The 15963-nt window shown below is 39.3% G+C and overlaps 1 protein-coding gene across 3 annotated transcripts in view; it reads right to left on the reverse strand.

Moving 5' to 3' along the window:
- tnni3k (TNNI3 interacting kinase) overlaps positions 1-15963 on the reverse strand; it is a 106124-nt gene that overhangs the window by 11538 nt on the left and 78623 nt on the right. For 2 of the 3 annotated variants that reach the window (XM_051932946.1, XM_051932945.1), the window contains exons 22-23: positions 6364-6423; positions 6064-6233 (exon numbers count right to left, since the gene is read on the reverse strand). The exons of the other annotated variant lie outside the window; for it this stretch is intronic. In XM_051932946.1, the coding sequence (XP_051788906.1) occupies positions 6064-6233; positions 6364-6423 (230 nt within the window). The remainder of the gene's footprint in view (positions 1-6063; positions 6234-6363; positions 6424-15963) is intronic. 3 annotated transcript variants of the gene reach the window in all.

Here is a 15963-nt window from a genome sequence, read left to right on the forward strand (position 1 = left end):
GAAGAAGAAGAAAACAACAGAGTATTGTGACCAGCTCCATCACTGTTTGGTTTCCTTCTGTCTCCTCTCTTTCTAAGAGTCGGTTACAGTGGTTGATGTGTCCAGCTGGGGAAATCATTGGCTGTTACACTCTCCCAACATTAAAAGATCTGTTCATCGCCAGAGCAAAAAAGAGAGCAGGAAAGATGCTGACTCCACCCATACTAGCAGCCATCTTTTCATTAAATTACCGTCATAGAGGAGGTACAGGTCTCTAGAAATCCAAACTACAAGCCATCTCTGCAAGTTCTTACCTCAAAGTATTCAGATTCTAAATACACTTACTGTATATAGGGTTACCCCTAACTGTTTTTGCAACATATAACTGGGAACTGTGCTGTTTTTTTATTCGTAAATACTTCATACTTGCTCAGCTTGTACTGTTTGATATCTGTATTATAGGCTTTCAATTTATTTGAGGGTATTATTGAAGTTTGTAAATGTTTTAGTTCAGGAAACTGCTGTATCTGTATATTTGTTGGCACAATTAATAGTGGGTTGAAAAAGTGCTGTCTTGAGTTGGCAATGTCTCGTATTCCATGTTTTTGCGCCTAACCAAAGTCAATTCTGGTATGTTTCACATGCTAGTAATAAAGTAATTCTGATTCTGATACTAGTGGTGGATATGATCATAACAGATAACATAGTATTTTCAAACCCACCTAGTCTAATTCAGGTCTACAACAGGAGTACACACTAAATAATATAAATGTCTGGATATACTATTCTCCCATACTGATTTTCTTCAAAACTGGACCACTTATTTTGGATTTAACTAGTTGTTTTGTGCAAAGTGTGTTACATTTTATGATCAGGTGACAAATGGTGCAGTGTTTAGATCTGCGGCCTTACTGATCCAAAATCTTGGGGTTAAAGCCCGGCCTGGTTCCTGTCTGTATGTAGTTTGTGTATTCAGTCCATGAATATTTGCATGGCCAACCAAGCTATATCCATGACACCTGTGCGTTCACTGGAGGCCTCTATACTGGCCCCCTGTGGATGAGTGAGGGTGGGCTTTTGTACAACTGTCCCCTGTGACGGACTGAGCTTCCATCCATTGTTAGCACCTGCCTTCCAGCCAATGCTTCTGATATGGGCTACAGGTCTTATTATGCTAAGCTGGAAGTGGATTAAGTGATTTTGAAGATAAATAGTGATTACTTGCTACTTTATACTAACCCTTTGAAATAAAGATCTTGTTTTCAAAATGGGCCTTAAGTCATTAAGCAGGATTACTTCTGATGTTTACTATGCATTGTGTTTTTGGTTACACCCATCACTAAGTGTGAGCTGAGACTTCCTCCTGGATAAAATGACATGACAGGCACCTTTGGAGAGATGCACTTCTATAAAGAGAAATTCCAGCAGTTAACTTCCCATATGTCTCTTTCACATTTTGATATTGTATACTTGGAAACTGTTGCTGGGCAAGTTGGACAAGAAGCTAATAAATGGAAGCATTAACTATGTAATCAGTCAGTAGGTGCTCATGTATGTTTAAGCACATTGGCTTTTATTTATTTTTCTTCCTAGTGTTTCTGAGCAACACCTACTGTTTCCATGTACTCGAATGTGTAGTACTTTAACTTAATTCTGAATAAATAATGAAGCCTGGTTTGTATGGTGGAAAATAAACAACACAATAGCTTGGAGGTTAGCATAGCTGTCTGACAGCTCTAAGGCCTCAAGTTCAGTTTCTGCCAGGATCATTTCCTAAGTAGAGTTTGTACTCTACGACTTCGTGACTCTCCGCTTTTTTGTTTTCTTTCATATTCACATATTCAATAGGCTAACACGAGTTTTTAAATTGTCAGTGGCCTGTGATAGACTTGTGTCTCATATAAGCTTGTTTCCAATGCTGCCAAGATGGGCATTAGGCTCTTGTGACGCAGTCATGTCCAAAAATAAATTTTAGTAATTAACAAATTATCATGGATTTATTAGCGTATAGAGTACACAATAATTCTAGTAGAAGTAAGGAACCATCCAATTACACAAGCATTTTCCATCCAGATTATCCAGTTCAGGGTATCTTAAGTGCTAGGGCCAATGCTGGCAAAACTAGGAGCAAAGCAATAACTAAAACTGAATGGAGCACCACTGCAGACACTCACAGTCAGCCATCTTAGAACTACAGATTAGCCTACCCTGCACATTTCTGGGAGGTGAGGGGAAAACTCAGACAGACAAAGACAGAACAGTGTGTGAGAGCTGGGGTGAGTTGCTAAAACTCTAGAGCTGACAGGCAGCAAGAGAAACTATTGCTCATCCTCACTGCTACAAACATTGTCACAAATTTTAGAAACTTACCTTGACACATATAAGATTTGTCCATTCAGAGCATGCATTGCACATTCACACAATTCTAATACTATCTTGAAATATCTTCATCATTTATTCAGTTTCTAAAATCATACCATTTTAGAAACACATGGAGCAAAAATCTAGAAGCATCAAGCAAAAAGAAGGAAGCAACTTTAAGGGGAATGCCAGTCCACCACTGGGCACACATATGCACCACCTTACTTATACTATATGTGGATAGCTTGGCATCAGCAGTGAAACTTGTGGAGGCAGAAATAAGCTGGAGAGAAATGATATGAACAGACAGAGCATGAACTCAGGAGTATAGAGTTATGAGGCAGCAAAGCTAACCACCGCACTACTGGCCACCATTGTGTTCATTTATTGCTTCATATGTGAATTACTTTCAGATTAAGAATTTCCATGTTTAGAACTAAGGGTTGGCTAACATGCAGGGCTGGCTTTACCATTTAAGTGAACTAGGTGGTCACCTATAGTGGCAAAATATGGTGTCATTTTTTTAAAGCAATGCAGACTTCAACTTTCAAACACCTTGAGTTGATACAACTGCCCTCTCAGTTATATTCTTTTATATTAGCTTTACATGCTAGTGATGTTTGGTCTGACAACATGCACAAGTCTGTTATAAGTGGTGTTCTAAATCCCAAGATGCACTGCACTCAACATCTCAGAGGGTATCTTTAAGGCAAATGCTCTAGTTTCTTTATTTTATTTTACTTTATTGTAATACAAACTATAAACATTTCACAAATGGGCTTACATTAAAGCTTGTGTTAAAACTTGGCAAATATTATTCTCCATTTTTACCATCATCCATCACATTTGCTCTTAGCAAGCTAAAACAATTCTCCACAGTCCATGTATCACTGAAAAGAAAACTCCCTGAAGTCGTGCATTGATTAGACAGTTATATGACATTATTTACATACTAGCCGAAGCCCGCAGTGGAATGGAAAACAGTGAGAAAGGAATTTAGAAATCAAGAAGAAATAAATACTTCTTGAAAGACGCAGTTGTGAATAGGTCTTTTGGTGGAGACGACAGATAATGAGTCGAAAGATCTACTCGTACTACAATATCAGGTCTGTGCTCTGGTCTTTGGGTATCCGACAGTGCATGTAGAATTTCCGGCCAAGCAGGATTACATGTGAAAGTGATAAATAAATCAGGCTTTCCAAATTTACGTACTATGGCCATGGCATCCTGATAGTTTTGTTACATGTATCTTGGACTTCCTAAAAATGTGGACGGTAATACGATCATTTTGCCTACACGTATGTTATTTTCAGCGTTTGCTTGCAGTGCGTCTGATAGTCCTTTGTATTGTTCCACGTGCAGATCTTGTTGATGTAATCTGAGATAGTTGAGACGCACGCCCTCTGTTTTAACATACGCATCTACAACTTACTGTTGGAATAGTTTGCCGCTGGAGTGCAAAATACTAAATGTATTCCTCATTTCTAATCTGTACGCGTAAAATTGGCATTGAGTAAGCCTTATTCGCTTGGCAGTTCTTTTATCGGGAACATGTTGTAAATCTTTGTGCCAGCCAATGTCTCCATAAGGGAATAAAAGTGGGTAAACCATAGGATCGCAATTCATATTGAGCGTGGAAATCTGTTTACAGGAGTTGCCTATGGGACAGATGCAAATGTCCCTTTTGGCAGGCGGTTTGCCATCTTCTCCAACGAAAATCGCTGCAACATCGGTGTGACATGTCGGGGCATTGTATCGTCGTAAATCCTGCCTATGTTTTTTTTCTTGAAAACCATTCATACAGATGCTGTTGGATTGGACTGAGCGATTTCATGCATGTGTTTGTATGATTTAGCGAAGGGGTTGATGGTTCTGAGCATGGAATCTTGCTGGAGAAGTAAATTTTCGCTGCATGCAGAGTTTGCTTTATTTTGTAAGCGTACTTCAGTAGCTTGCGCTGTGTCAAAAACATACAACTGTCCATATCCTGGAGAGGTAGAAGTGTTAGCGTATAGTGGAGAAATTTGGTGATAAATTTGCCAGTGTATTTTAAAACAGTATGGTCCGTGGCCAGGAGGTTGAGTTATCTGTGCACCCATGGAAGCAAACGCTAGAGAAGAGTTGTATTCTCGAATGTGTTCACGATAATTTTTAGCTTCTGATGTTTGCTGTGTAAGAAGCTGTTGTAAATATGCAGGTGGCTCCCGCAAAGGTGGTAAAGCTACTTTACCGTTGTGGCAGCACCTTGAGTACTTGTTGGATGTATTACGCTCAGCAGGCCAGTATAGTGCATGACAGTGTTTGCACTGCTGGTCTGGAGTCCCAATGTTGTACTCTTGGACAGGAAGACAGGAATTAGGCGAAATGCCACCTGTGGTAACGGGAAGAGGATTGTGTGTATGTCTCCTGAGACTGCGTTGGTTTGGAAACGTTGCTTTGCAGATGTCGCATTGCAAAAGTTGTGAATGAGTTTTGTTGTGTTTATTCAGACAATCCTGTGTAGTGAACTTCTTATTGCATTTCTGGCACTCATATAGTTGTTGGGAAGAATGCCTTTTCTTGTGTTTAGAAAGTGAGGTTCGCGTTTGAAAAGTTTTGTTGCAGGAATCGCACTGGAAGAATGTGGGGAAGGGTTTGGAGGAGGACGAATAGGAATCAAGAAATGCCGTGTTGGCTGCGTGTGGGCAGGACCGGCTTTGAAGAGGAGTCACAGACAACATGGGGAAGGGTTTGGAAGAGGACGAATAGGAATCAAGAAATGCTGTGTCGGCTGTGTGTGGGGGGGGACTGGTTATGAAGTGGAAGCAGGACGAACCAGAAGAGAAATATATATAAGAGATGGCAGAGAACATACAGTAAATAGAAACCTGCTATTGCAGTCTAATTCCTACATATTTTCTGAAATGGCACCCATCAGGTGCATATTTTTCTTAGACAGTCTTGCAAACAGATGTTGCTATACTGTAAGTAATTCTCAAATTGCTAATTCACTGCTTTAAATCCAAACCCTCTATATTTCACTCTTCCCCAGCAGTCCTGGCTCTCCTCTCGTGTTTTCGGGTTTCTATGTACAGGTCTGGCAGTAAAGATTCCACTCAAAGCAAAGAGGGTGGCAAGGCGTCATTTACAGCTTTGCCTAGGGCAGCAAAATCGCTAGCGCTGCCTGTGCTATCATGTATGCTTACATCATTTTATGAATCTACTTAATCCAATTCAGACCCACAAGAGCTGCGCCCTAAATCAGTGGCACTGGGGCACCAGTCCATTGGCAGGATATGATAACTTTTAATATTATTTCATACGAAAAGGCTTTCTGCCAATTGCAAAAAATACAACAATGAACTGCGTGTATTTTTAAAAAGAATTAATTTTTATGATGTTGATAATATTAAAAAAATAACAGAAAAATTGGGACAACTTAGCTATTAGAAAACTACATGAACGAAATAGATTGAATTGTCTCCTCTCATTTGTCAGACATCTTATGTTCTTATTTGGATTATAATTTTGCACTATCCAGTGTATGTGCTTGGCTATAAAAGGTCATTTGTTTGATTATAGCTGACCCTGATAGATGTAATCATTCTTAGAAATTTACCATTAGATGAGCCTTGAATCAAACACATGAATAAGAAATAGCTGCAATTTGCACACAGAATAAACATTCTCCCAAATAAAAATGCCAAAGACTTTTCCTTTCATAAGATACAATTACTGTCCTACCTTTGTGACCACACAGCATATGCTCTGGCATTAAGTGCATATTCAAGCTCAAATCGGGAACGCAGGGCAGCAACGTGGCTACGCCCCGGCCCACCGCGTGCCACAAGACAGTCTGTGGAAGATGAAGGGGACAGAGAGCCACTACTGTTGCTGGAGGCAGGTGACATTAGCTGTTGTGTGAAACCAAATGGAAAACTTCAATACATGGCAATGAATTATCCATATTTAATATGCTTAATGATAATTAAGATACAATTTATTTTTTTCTTGTAACTCTCATTATTAATAATGAGTACTTACTTCAATGTTGCATAGACATTCATCAAGTTTAGCAACCACTTCAGAAAATTCAGGCCTTTCCTGTTGAAAAAACATATTGGCTTCTAGTATTTTCTGCAAAACACTGTAATATTACATATTTTACAGAATGTGTTCTAATAAAAACATTTTGTTTGTTATTTAGGATTTATTATTTCACACAATGAAAACATGTGCCTGCTGTACTATATACGTCAACACAGAGAAGACAGATCAATGCTGTGAAAAGAGATTCTTCAGTCTACAATGAAAAATGAACAGTAAGTCTAATCTTAAAATGAGCTACAATACATAAAGTGTACAAGTCCACTGCCAAAGATGAATGGCAAAGATGACCTGAGCAAAGGGTGTCTGTGAAAAACGTACCAGAAAGGTTACACGGAGAATACATTTTATACACCATTCCATAACTTATTACAACTATGTTAAGTTACAAAAATCTCATTGTGACAAAAGAGTGCAAAAGATAATATCTTTGTCACTATCATTTCTCATCTCAATATCCCAATATTTCCATCTTTTATATATGTTGAAATGTCGTAGTAAGCTGTGCTGATAAAGTAATAAGTCATCTGCAAAGTAATATATGCTGTGCAGGTGGTAATGGCAAAGGTTCTAGTAGTGTAGAAAATGAATCTGTCTGCACTATCTACCATCAGGTACAGGTCACTTTAATTATCTTGTTTATACAACCTTAGTATCTTGGGGGAAATGAGCTGGAGAAAGAAGGGCTATAAAATTAAAAAAGAGGTGATGACAGATAAGATAAATAATATCTCTTCAAAACCTTACTGTTTCCTAGAGAGCTCATATGAGTCACAGAAGTGATTATCCAGTTACATGTCCAGGTATGGTAGGGCTCAGGAGGAAGTCTTTATATTTCTATGTCAGTTGGATGTCATTGTCACTAATTATTATTTTGTGGGAGGCCCTTTTTGAACTTCAGGGCATATGGACTACCATAGCACAAGACTACCAGTCTAGATTTCCCTTCTGACGCACTGTGTAACACTCTCTGTGATTCTGTTATAAAAAAAATAAATATAACCAACCATACTGCTGCAGTGTACTTATAAAGTATGGGATTGTGTTCAGTACAGAGAAGCCCTGTCAAAAACAGGTTTCTTTGCTGTGTGTCATGAACTATTAAATGATTCCTGATGGACATTACCTTAAAATCAGTCAAATTGACTTTTGCCCCAGCTACAGTATGTCTGGTCACTATCCAGGGAGTCCTACCGCTCCTACAAGTACTTGTGGGTCCACATCGATGACAAGTTGGACTGTTCTCATAATACAGAGGAAGTAAACTATATAAGAAAGGGCAGAGTAGGCTCTTTTACCTTAGAGCACTGAATCTCTTTAATATGGGTAGTGTCATCATTTACATCTTCTCATCATCAACTCTGTGATAGTCAGTGTGATTTTCTATGTCGTAGTGTGCTGGACTGGTAAATCACTTCAAGAGGGGCCCACCAAATCAACAAGCTAATTAAAAGGGAAAGTTAAATTAAGAGACATACGCTGGATTCCCTGGGGTCTTACCAAAAGAGACAATTAAAACAACACCGAGTGCCATTATGAACAATGCTGTACATTGTCAGTCTGACACACTAACATTGAGGACTTTCAGGGAATGAATCATTCAGCAGAAGTGTGTCAAGAAATGCAACCTAGGATCCTTTAAACCAACAGCAATATTCCTGTATAATGCCTCATTGGGACTGAGACTGCCAAATGAGAAGATGTCTTTCTTTTTAAATTTTCTTGCATTTTTTAGTCGTTCTGGTGTGTGTTCAGACCATAGTGTGAGTGTGTGAGTATGTATTTGTTTATCTATCTATGGTAACACTTTAGTTTAGGTGCTGAAAAAATGCATCTTTTATTCACTTACTGTTTTGTAACAAAACCTTAACAAACACTTCTTTGGGTCTCCAGTAACATTTAGAAATCATCAGTAAAGTGTTTCTTCACCTCTCCAATGTGACTGACTAACAAAGGTTCACTTTGGAGTGGTCTGAGGTGGCTGAACTGAGACACATTTCTCTTGACATTCCATATTTAGTATGAGACCTGTGAAACCTTCACATTAACAAGTCATTTTATCATCATGTTAATAAGCCGCACTGGACGGAGATGAATAACCGATCTACTGGTGTTTTAGAAGTGTTACAAAGACCAAAAGAAGCCTTTGTTAAGAGTAAATGAGGAATTGATGTATTTTTGCAGTACCTCAACTAAAGTGTGACACTATCTATTGTTGTATTTATTAATTTATAGAGCTTCTGTAAAAGGTCATTTTTCCCCGTGGAGACAAATAAAGTTCTTTCTTTCTATCTATCTACCCAGTACATATCTATCAAAGATTTTACTTTGTGTTCTCTTTGCAAATCAGTGAAAACCGAACTCCTTCGAATTTGATATTTACAGTAAGAAATTCAATATTCAGGCCTTTATTCATGACAGTTTGTTTTTGAATTCTGCAGGTGTTTTGATTGCACTGTTAATTCTCCCCGCAAGTGCTCAGTCAGCAAGGATCTGTCCGGACACCTGTGTCGTCTGCTCGGAGGAAGTGGTCATTTGTCAGAAACTCCTGGACATCATAGGTGGGCCAACAAAATTAACATGTCACAACTGTCATATATTCCAATCTAAAGGTCACCGATGCAGTAAAGAAAGAACAAAAGAGATGAAAGAGTAATGTTTTGATTGATGTTTAAAAGATTAATGTTTTGGTAAAAACTGGTAGCTTCATTATCTGTCAGTCAGTCAGTGTCCAACCCGCCATATCCTAACACAGGGTCACGGGGGTCCGCTGGAGCCAATCCCAGCCAGTACAGGGCACAAGGCAGGAACAAACCCGGGAAGGGTGCCAGCCCACCGCAGTAGCTTCATTGTTTTACACGTATTTATCCAATGGCATTTCTGCCTGAAATGGGATTTCACACACACCCTCAAGTGAAGTTCTCTAATGTGAAGACCAGTATTATCAATCAGCTTAATGAATGCAAATCACATATTCAGTGTGGCCTGTGAGACACAATATAATCTCCAGCTTTCGATATACGGATATAAGCATACTATGCACTAGACCTCTGAAAGCATCTTTGTATACATATTAGTCAAATAATGAATTTAAAAATGTATTACATCACATTCCAAATCCTTTATTTTTCCTAGCTGCTGTCTGTGGAGAGTCTGCTCTGTCAGACATACACAGCATGTTTTTCTCTTACAGTACAAAAATGTGTAGGTTAAGTTAACTGTTGACTTTGAGCTGATATCTTATGAGCGAATGTGGATGTGTAGATGATGGACCAGCATCCCCTCTCACAAATGCTTGATATTACCAGCATAGGCTCTGGATTGCTACAACTCTAAAACTGAATTAAATAAACTCAGTAAATTGCTTTCATCTTCCAGAGATATCAAACAAAATATAATTCTACATTATAAAAAGCATCCGCAAGTGGGGAAAAAAACTGGCTAATTGTACTTTAGCTGAAATATTTATATAGTCTCCCCATCCTGTAAGCTTGACTACCTATGTAACTTAAGGGGGTGAACACTGTCAGAAAAATGCTGAGAAAATTTTCCATTCTCTTACTTTTGTCTGCTTTCCCTCTTACAGATATTCCTGGTAACAACAAAGCCATCATTTTCACTGACGGGTTTATTAATTCCATCAATTTTTCAAATTTTTCCTACCTTTCCAACATCACACTACTTGGGCTCAGCAACAACAATATAATGGAAATTGAGGATAATGCCTTTCAGAATTTTAATAACTTGAGAACATTGCTTTTGGATAACAATCTTATCCCAAGCTCTGCCATATTGGATACCACATTCTCCAGCCTTAGTAGCTTGGAAATTCTACATCTGAGTAACAACGCTTTACAAAGCGTCAGTGGACGCTGGTTTAAAAACATGACGAACTTGACAACTTTACAGTTAGAAGGTAATCAAATCATAAGATTGGACAATAACAGTTTTGCAGATTCCAACCTTCAAAATCTTAAGAATCTGGATTTGTCCAATAATCTTATCCGGTTCATTGGCAAAGATGCTTTTGTGGGACTTCGTCAACTCAACCACTTAGACTTGTCCAGGAACAGCCTCTCTGCCATGCCTGATGCTTTTTCTTACCTTTCTTGGCTCTCATTTCTTAGCCTGGATATGAATCATTGGAACTGTACCTGTGAATTAAAGGAGCTTTCGGAGTTTCTCCGAAGCTATGTCAAAAATCCAAATAAGATCCTTTACAATGGGAAGCAACTGATCTGTGAGAACGTGAAGAACCCAGCAGTGCAGACCATACTTCAACTGACTGATGCGAACTGTGTAGCAGCCAATCAAAACATCACCATCATCATACAAAGGAAAACCCATGAGAACTATGTGAGGGACATCATTCTGGTGGCAGCATTTTGCTTCGCAGGTATTTTATCAATTGAGAAAAACTATAGCTTTGGTAATTTCCATTAAAATGTTTGTCCTTTTCTGGGTAATAATTTCACTGTGTTTGACAAAATTGTTGAAAAGAATAAGTACGCCATCACTAATAGCCTTTTAGATACTATGTCTAAATAATTGAATAAATAGACTTAGATGTAGGGACCAGGATCATTTGGGAATGTCTTAATCAATTTCTTTTTTTTCCAATAGTGCCTTTCATATTGGGCACTATTCTTAAACAATGTACACTGATTAAACATTGCAAAACAATTTACAGGGACTTTTTATTTTAAAATGATTGTAGACACAGGCATGCTCAGGGTTGCATGGTAAACCAGCAGTGAAATATGAACCTGTAAATTCGTGGTCACCAGTCCACCACCTTAAGCTCTAGAATTTTCTTACTGCCTGTCACCCACCTCAGGCACATATCCTCATTGACAAAGCAGCAGTGCTAAGGGGAGAACTCTGTCGGACAATTGGGTTGCTAACTGCAAAGGGGCTTGTTGTGCAACAACAGGCTCTCTCTCAGCCTCTGTACACTCGCCCTCTCCCCAAAGCAAATCCAGGTAACAGCATCATTTGTATGCATTCAGGATTTCATTACCAAGATCCAGGCCTTTACTGACCTCTTGGGCACATTCATCAACAGTGTGTTTTTATGCAGAGACAAAGAGAGTCTTCCTCTTCCTATGAAGTCAGTAGAAAGACTGGGAGAGCATAGGGGTGTCATGAGGTCGCTGGAAAGGGGTGTGTGGTGCTCCCGATATCTGTGCAAAAGGACGAAGGTCCAAGTCTCACACTATAACATGACGTAAGCACAAAAGCGGGAATGTGCGTACACACAGAAAAATCCAGATGCAGGAATCTGTGCGCATGCAAACTTTCACGTTCTTCCACTATATAAATCCTGATTAGCGTGAAAAGTAACGCACGTGCACACGCCTTCTGTCCCGCCCCAACTCCTCCCAGAATTATGCCTCTTTGAATATGCAAATCGATATAAATAGCCTTCTGAGAAAAGACAATGGGAAAAGCACGGGGGAAAATATAAGAATTTCAACAAATACCAAGTGGAGGCAAAGGAAAAACGTACTAGTTGTTGGTTTAAACAGTGGTATAATCAACAAAAGGAAGTTGATCGAGTGACAGAGTGTTGGAGAAACTTGAAAGCTCAAATTCACAAAGTCGCACAGTGCCCGAAATAAAAAAGAAATCACATATCAAAGTCGCCGTGAAAAGGCAAGTCGTAGCCCACTGTCTGAGTGTCATATGAAAGCTTATTAGGGTACAGACAAAAAAAATAGGCACACAGTGGGAAAAAAGCACGAAATGTCAACTTTAATCTCGAAATTTCCACTTTAATCACGTAGTTTATTTTGCCATTAAAGTAGAACATCATAACTTCATCTTAAAATCGTTTAATTTACTAGTTTCTCAAATCCCATTGTAACTAAAGTAGGACGTTAAATGTTTTGTTCTGTATTTGATCTTCTTTGTGCTCTGTGTGTGAATCACTACCTGCTTCTTAAACGGGCTTTCTCTTTCTCCGACAGGACACATAATCCATTACATTCGTGATATTACAGCTCTCTGAATAATTACAATACTGAGATGTATACGTGATATCTTTTTCATGATGATAGGAATGAAAGCATTTTATTAAACATGGGAACACGGTGGCGCAGTGCTTGTTCATATCTCACGCAAGAGGCTTGCTGCGCCATGCGCGACCTTCGATGAAATAATTTATCACAGCAGTACTGTCTCTTTCCAACGTACTATTCCTATCCCTACTTTTCTTTCTCCAAATACCCAATTGCCACACAATCAGCTATGTAATAGACGTGAAGCCATCTGTAAGCTTAGAACGCCGATTCTTCAAAACTTTTAAGGAACATTGAAATATCTTCGTAGTACATGTTTAATTATTCTATCCGTCTATCTTTCCAGTGTCGCGTCAGCGCAAGAATACAACGCAATGCAGGAACAATCCCTGAACTAGCTAGCGCAGCGGCACCATGTCCTCACATGTTTAATTATTAACAATACAGATTATTTAAATGAAGTTAAAGTTTTATCTGTATAATATAATCAACATATTTTGCTGCATTTCATCTTAAAAATCAATACCGTCATCATATGTAGATACGCGGTTTATAAAGTGGCGCAGGTTGTGCAATATTATAACTGTGGTGCAAGTTTACAGTGAGGTAATTGTACTTATAAGTCCAAACAGTTCTACAAGGAGCACTTGATGGACTGATTGAGTGCGTTTATAGTTCTTGGGATGAAACTTTTTCTAAACCGCGAAGTCCGTACTGGGAAGTCTCTAAAGCGTTTTGCCGTGGCTCAGGCAGCGTCTGCTTCATGCTGTGTACCGATAATTCTCTTTCCCATCAGCTGCTGCTGTGATTCCCCACTCAGATACAGTGATATAAATACTCCGAGTGGTGCAGTGAGAGTAATATGGAAAAAGATGATCTGCTGTGGCAACCCTTAATGGGAGCAGCTGAAAGAAGAAGAAGATGTGCAGTGAGAGTAACAACGCTAAAGCAGTTATGATATTTGGAATACTATGGCTATTCCCTGGACCATTATATTGCTGCAGATTAATTACAATCAGATGCATTACACTAATAAACAATATGCAGTTAGTTTCAGTGTATTTATAAAGCCGCCATCAGGAATGTGGATCTAAGAAAGAAAGGTTGACCACACAGGAAAAGTAGTACTGCTTTGACGCTGGGTGCCGCCAGTCTGCAAAACCGAGCGGAGAAATTGCGTACGCCAAGGCATGAGTTACCGTGGAAATGTGCGTGGCTTTACGCCAAGTTCAGGTTTTATACATTGCGATTTGATGTGGAAACATTCGTACGCAACATTTCTGTGCGTACGCACCGTTTATACATGAGGCCCCTGGTGCTTCCTGTCTTGCTATATGGTTGCGAGACATGGATGCCATCTAGCAGACTGAGGTGAAGACTGGACTCCTTTGGTTCTGTGTCTCATCGGAGAATCCTTGGGTACCACTGGTTTGACTTTGTGTTGAATGAGCAGTTATTCATGGAGTCCTGAATGAGGCACATTACCTGCATTGTGAGGGAGCGTCAGTTACGGCACTACAGCAACGTGGCGCGTTTCCCCGAGGGTGATCCAGCTCGTAGGATCCTCATTGTTAAGGAACTGAGTGGCTGGACCAGGTCAAGGGTACACCCACATAACACTTGGCTGCAGCAAATAGATGGTTATTTCTGGTGTGTGGGACTGGACCGCATGTCTGCCTGGGGGGCTGCAAACCAGGATCTCGAGCTGTTTCATCATGTGTTGAGTGCACAAATGCGCTGTACCAGTGCATGCTCCCCAACCTGACCTGATATTGTCCATGTAGAAGTTAGACTAATTACATAAATGTATTCGCAAGTAAGCAAAGCAGGTCATTGCAGAATCTACAATAAGATTTGCCTTTGCTCCTTATTTTAGGTTATTGCTTGGGTCTGTCAAGGATAATTTAAAATATGTGCCATTTTATTTTTGGGTCTCTCTGTTACTATTTACTTATCAAAGACATTCAATGGCACATTTTGTGCTTGCTGAAATAAAAAATATATATATTTGCAGCTAAATCATTACATTGGAGCCTCAGTAACTTTTTAATTATTCTGCAAGAGTTATAAGTAAACATTAAAGATAGTCTCTGGACCAAACTGCTTAACTTTAGATGGCACCAAAAAAATTAAATCTGTTTATACAAATTGTCAGAGACTCTGTCTGTGGCACTTCCACTTCTTCTGGCATTTCACCAGGAGTCACCATGAATCTACTGCTGGTCCAGAACAAGTTGATCAGAGTTTAGTATAAATAAATGATAGATTTATATGGAACACACCCACCTTTCAAACTTTCATATTCCCTACAAGAAGATAATGCAAAAAGAAAAATTATATCTAAATCAATCTCTCTCTATATCTACTGTATATAGCTATCTCTCTCTCTATATATATCTATATCTATATATATATCTATATATATATATATCTCTATATATATATATATATCTATATATATATATATATATATATATATCTCTATATATATATCTATCTATATATATATCTATATATATATATATATATATATATATATATATCTATATATATCTATATATATATATATATATATATATATATATATATATATATATATATATATATATATATATATATATATATATATAGAGAGAGAGAGAGAGAGAGAGAGAGAGAGAGAGAGAGAGAGAGAGAGAGAGAGAGAGAGAGAGAGAGAGAGATAGATATATACAGTATATATAGATATATTGTGGAAGGTAGCCCAGACACAGACAGGCAGACACCGCTGGTTCAAGCACCAACATACGTTTATTATACATTATTTTCTATTTACAGTGCACACAACCCAGAACTCCCGTACCAATCACCCTTCAGTCCTGGCCTCTCAACAATGCCTCTCTCTCTTCTGACCGCCTCCACTCCTCTCCACCGAGCTCTGTCCTCTTCCACCCGACTCCAGCCATTGAATGGAGGTCAGGCGGCCCCTTTATATTCACCCGGACGTGCTCCAGGTGCCTCCCGATGAACTTCCGCCGGCACTTCCTGGTGTGGCGGAAGTGCCAGCTGAGCACCCGGAAGCACTCCGGGTGTCCCTGGTATTCCTTCCGCCAGCACCTCCGGGTGTGGCGGAAGTGCTGACGTCCAGAGTTCCTCAGGCATTCGGGGGCCCCCTGGTGGTGACCACGGGCCCCTATAGGGTTGAGCTTCCATGCTCTGTTCCCGTGGTCCCCATAACAACCAGGGCAGCTTCCCCCTTGTGCTCCGGAGGAGGCATAATCCCTCTTCCGGTCCTTCAGGGCGTCCCGGCTGGGTACTGCCCCTAGCTGCTCGCCACAATATATACCGAATCAGCATTTCACATCTACCAGTGCTTTAACTCATAACAAGTTAAACAAACTACCTAACTATGAAAGTATAAAATGGACGCATGAAAGGTGATCAAAAGGTGATCTACATATGATTGAAGGACCCTGTGACGTGTAAGCTGTGAACATTTACTTGGTATTTATCTTATATTATACCAACCTCACAGCTC

Source organism: Erpetoichthys calabaricus, chromosome 10, assembly GCF_900747795.2.
Source record: "Erpetoichthys calabaricus chromosome 10, fErpCal1.3, whole genome shotgun sequence".
NCBI lineage: Eukaryota > Metazoa > Chordata > Cladistia > Polypteriformes > Polypteridae > Erpetoichthys > Erpetoichthys calabaricus.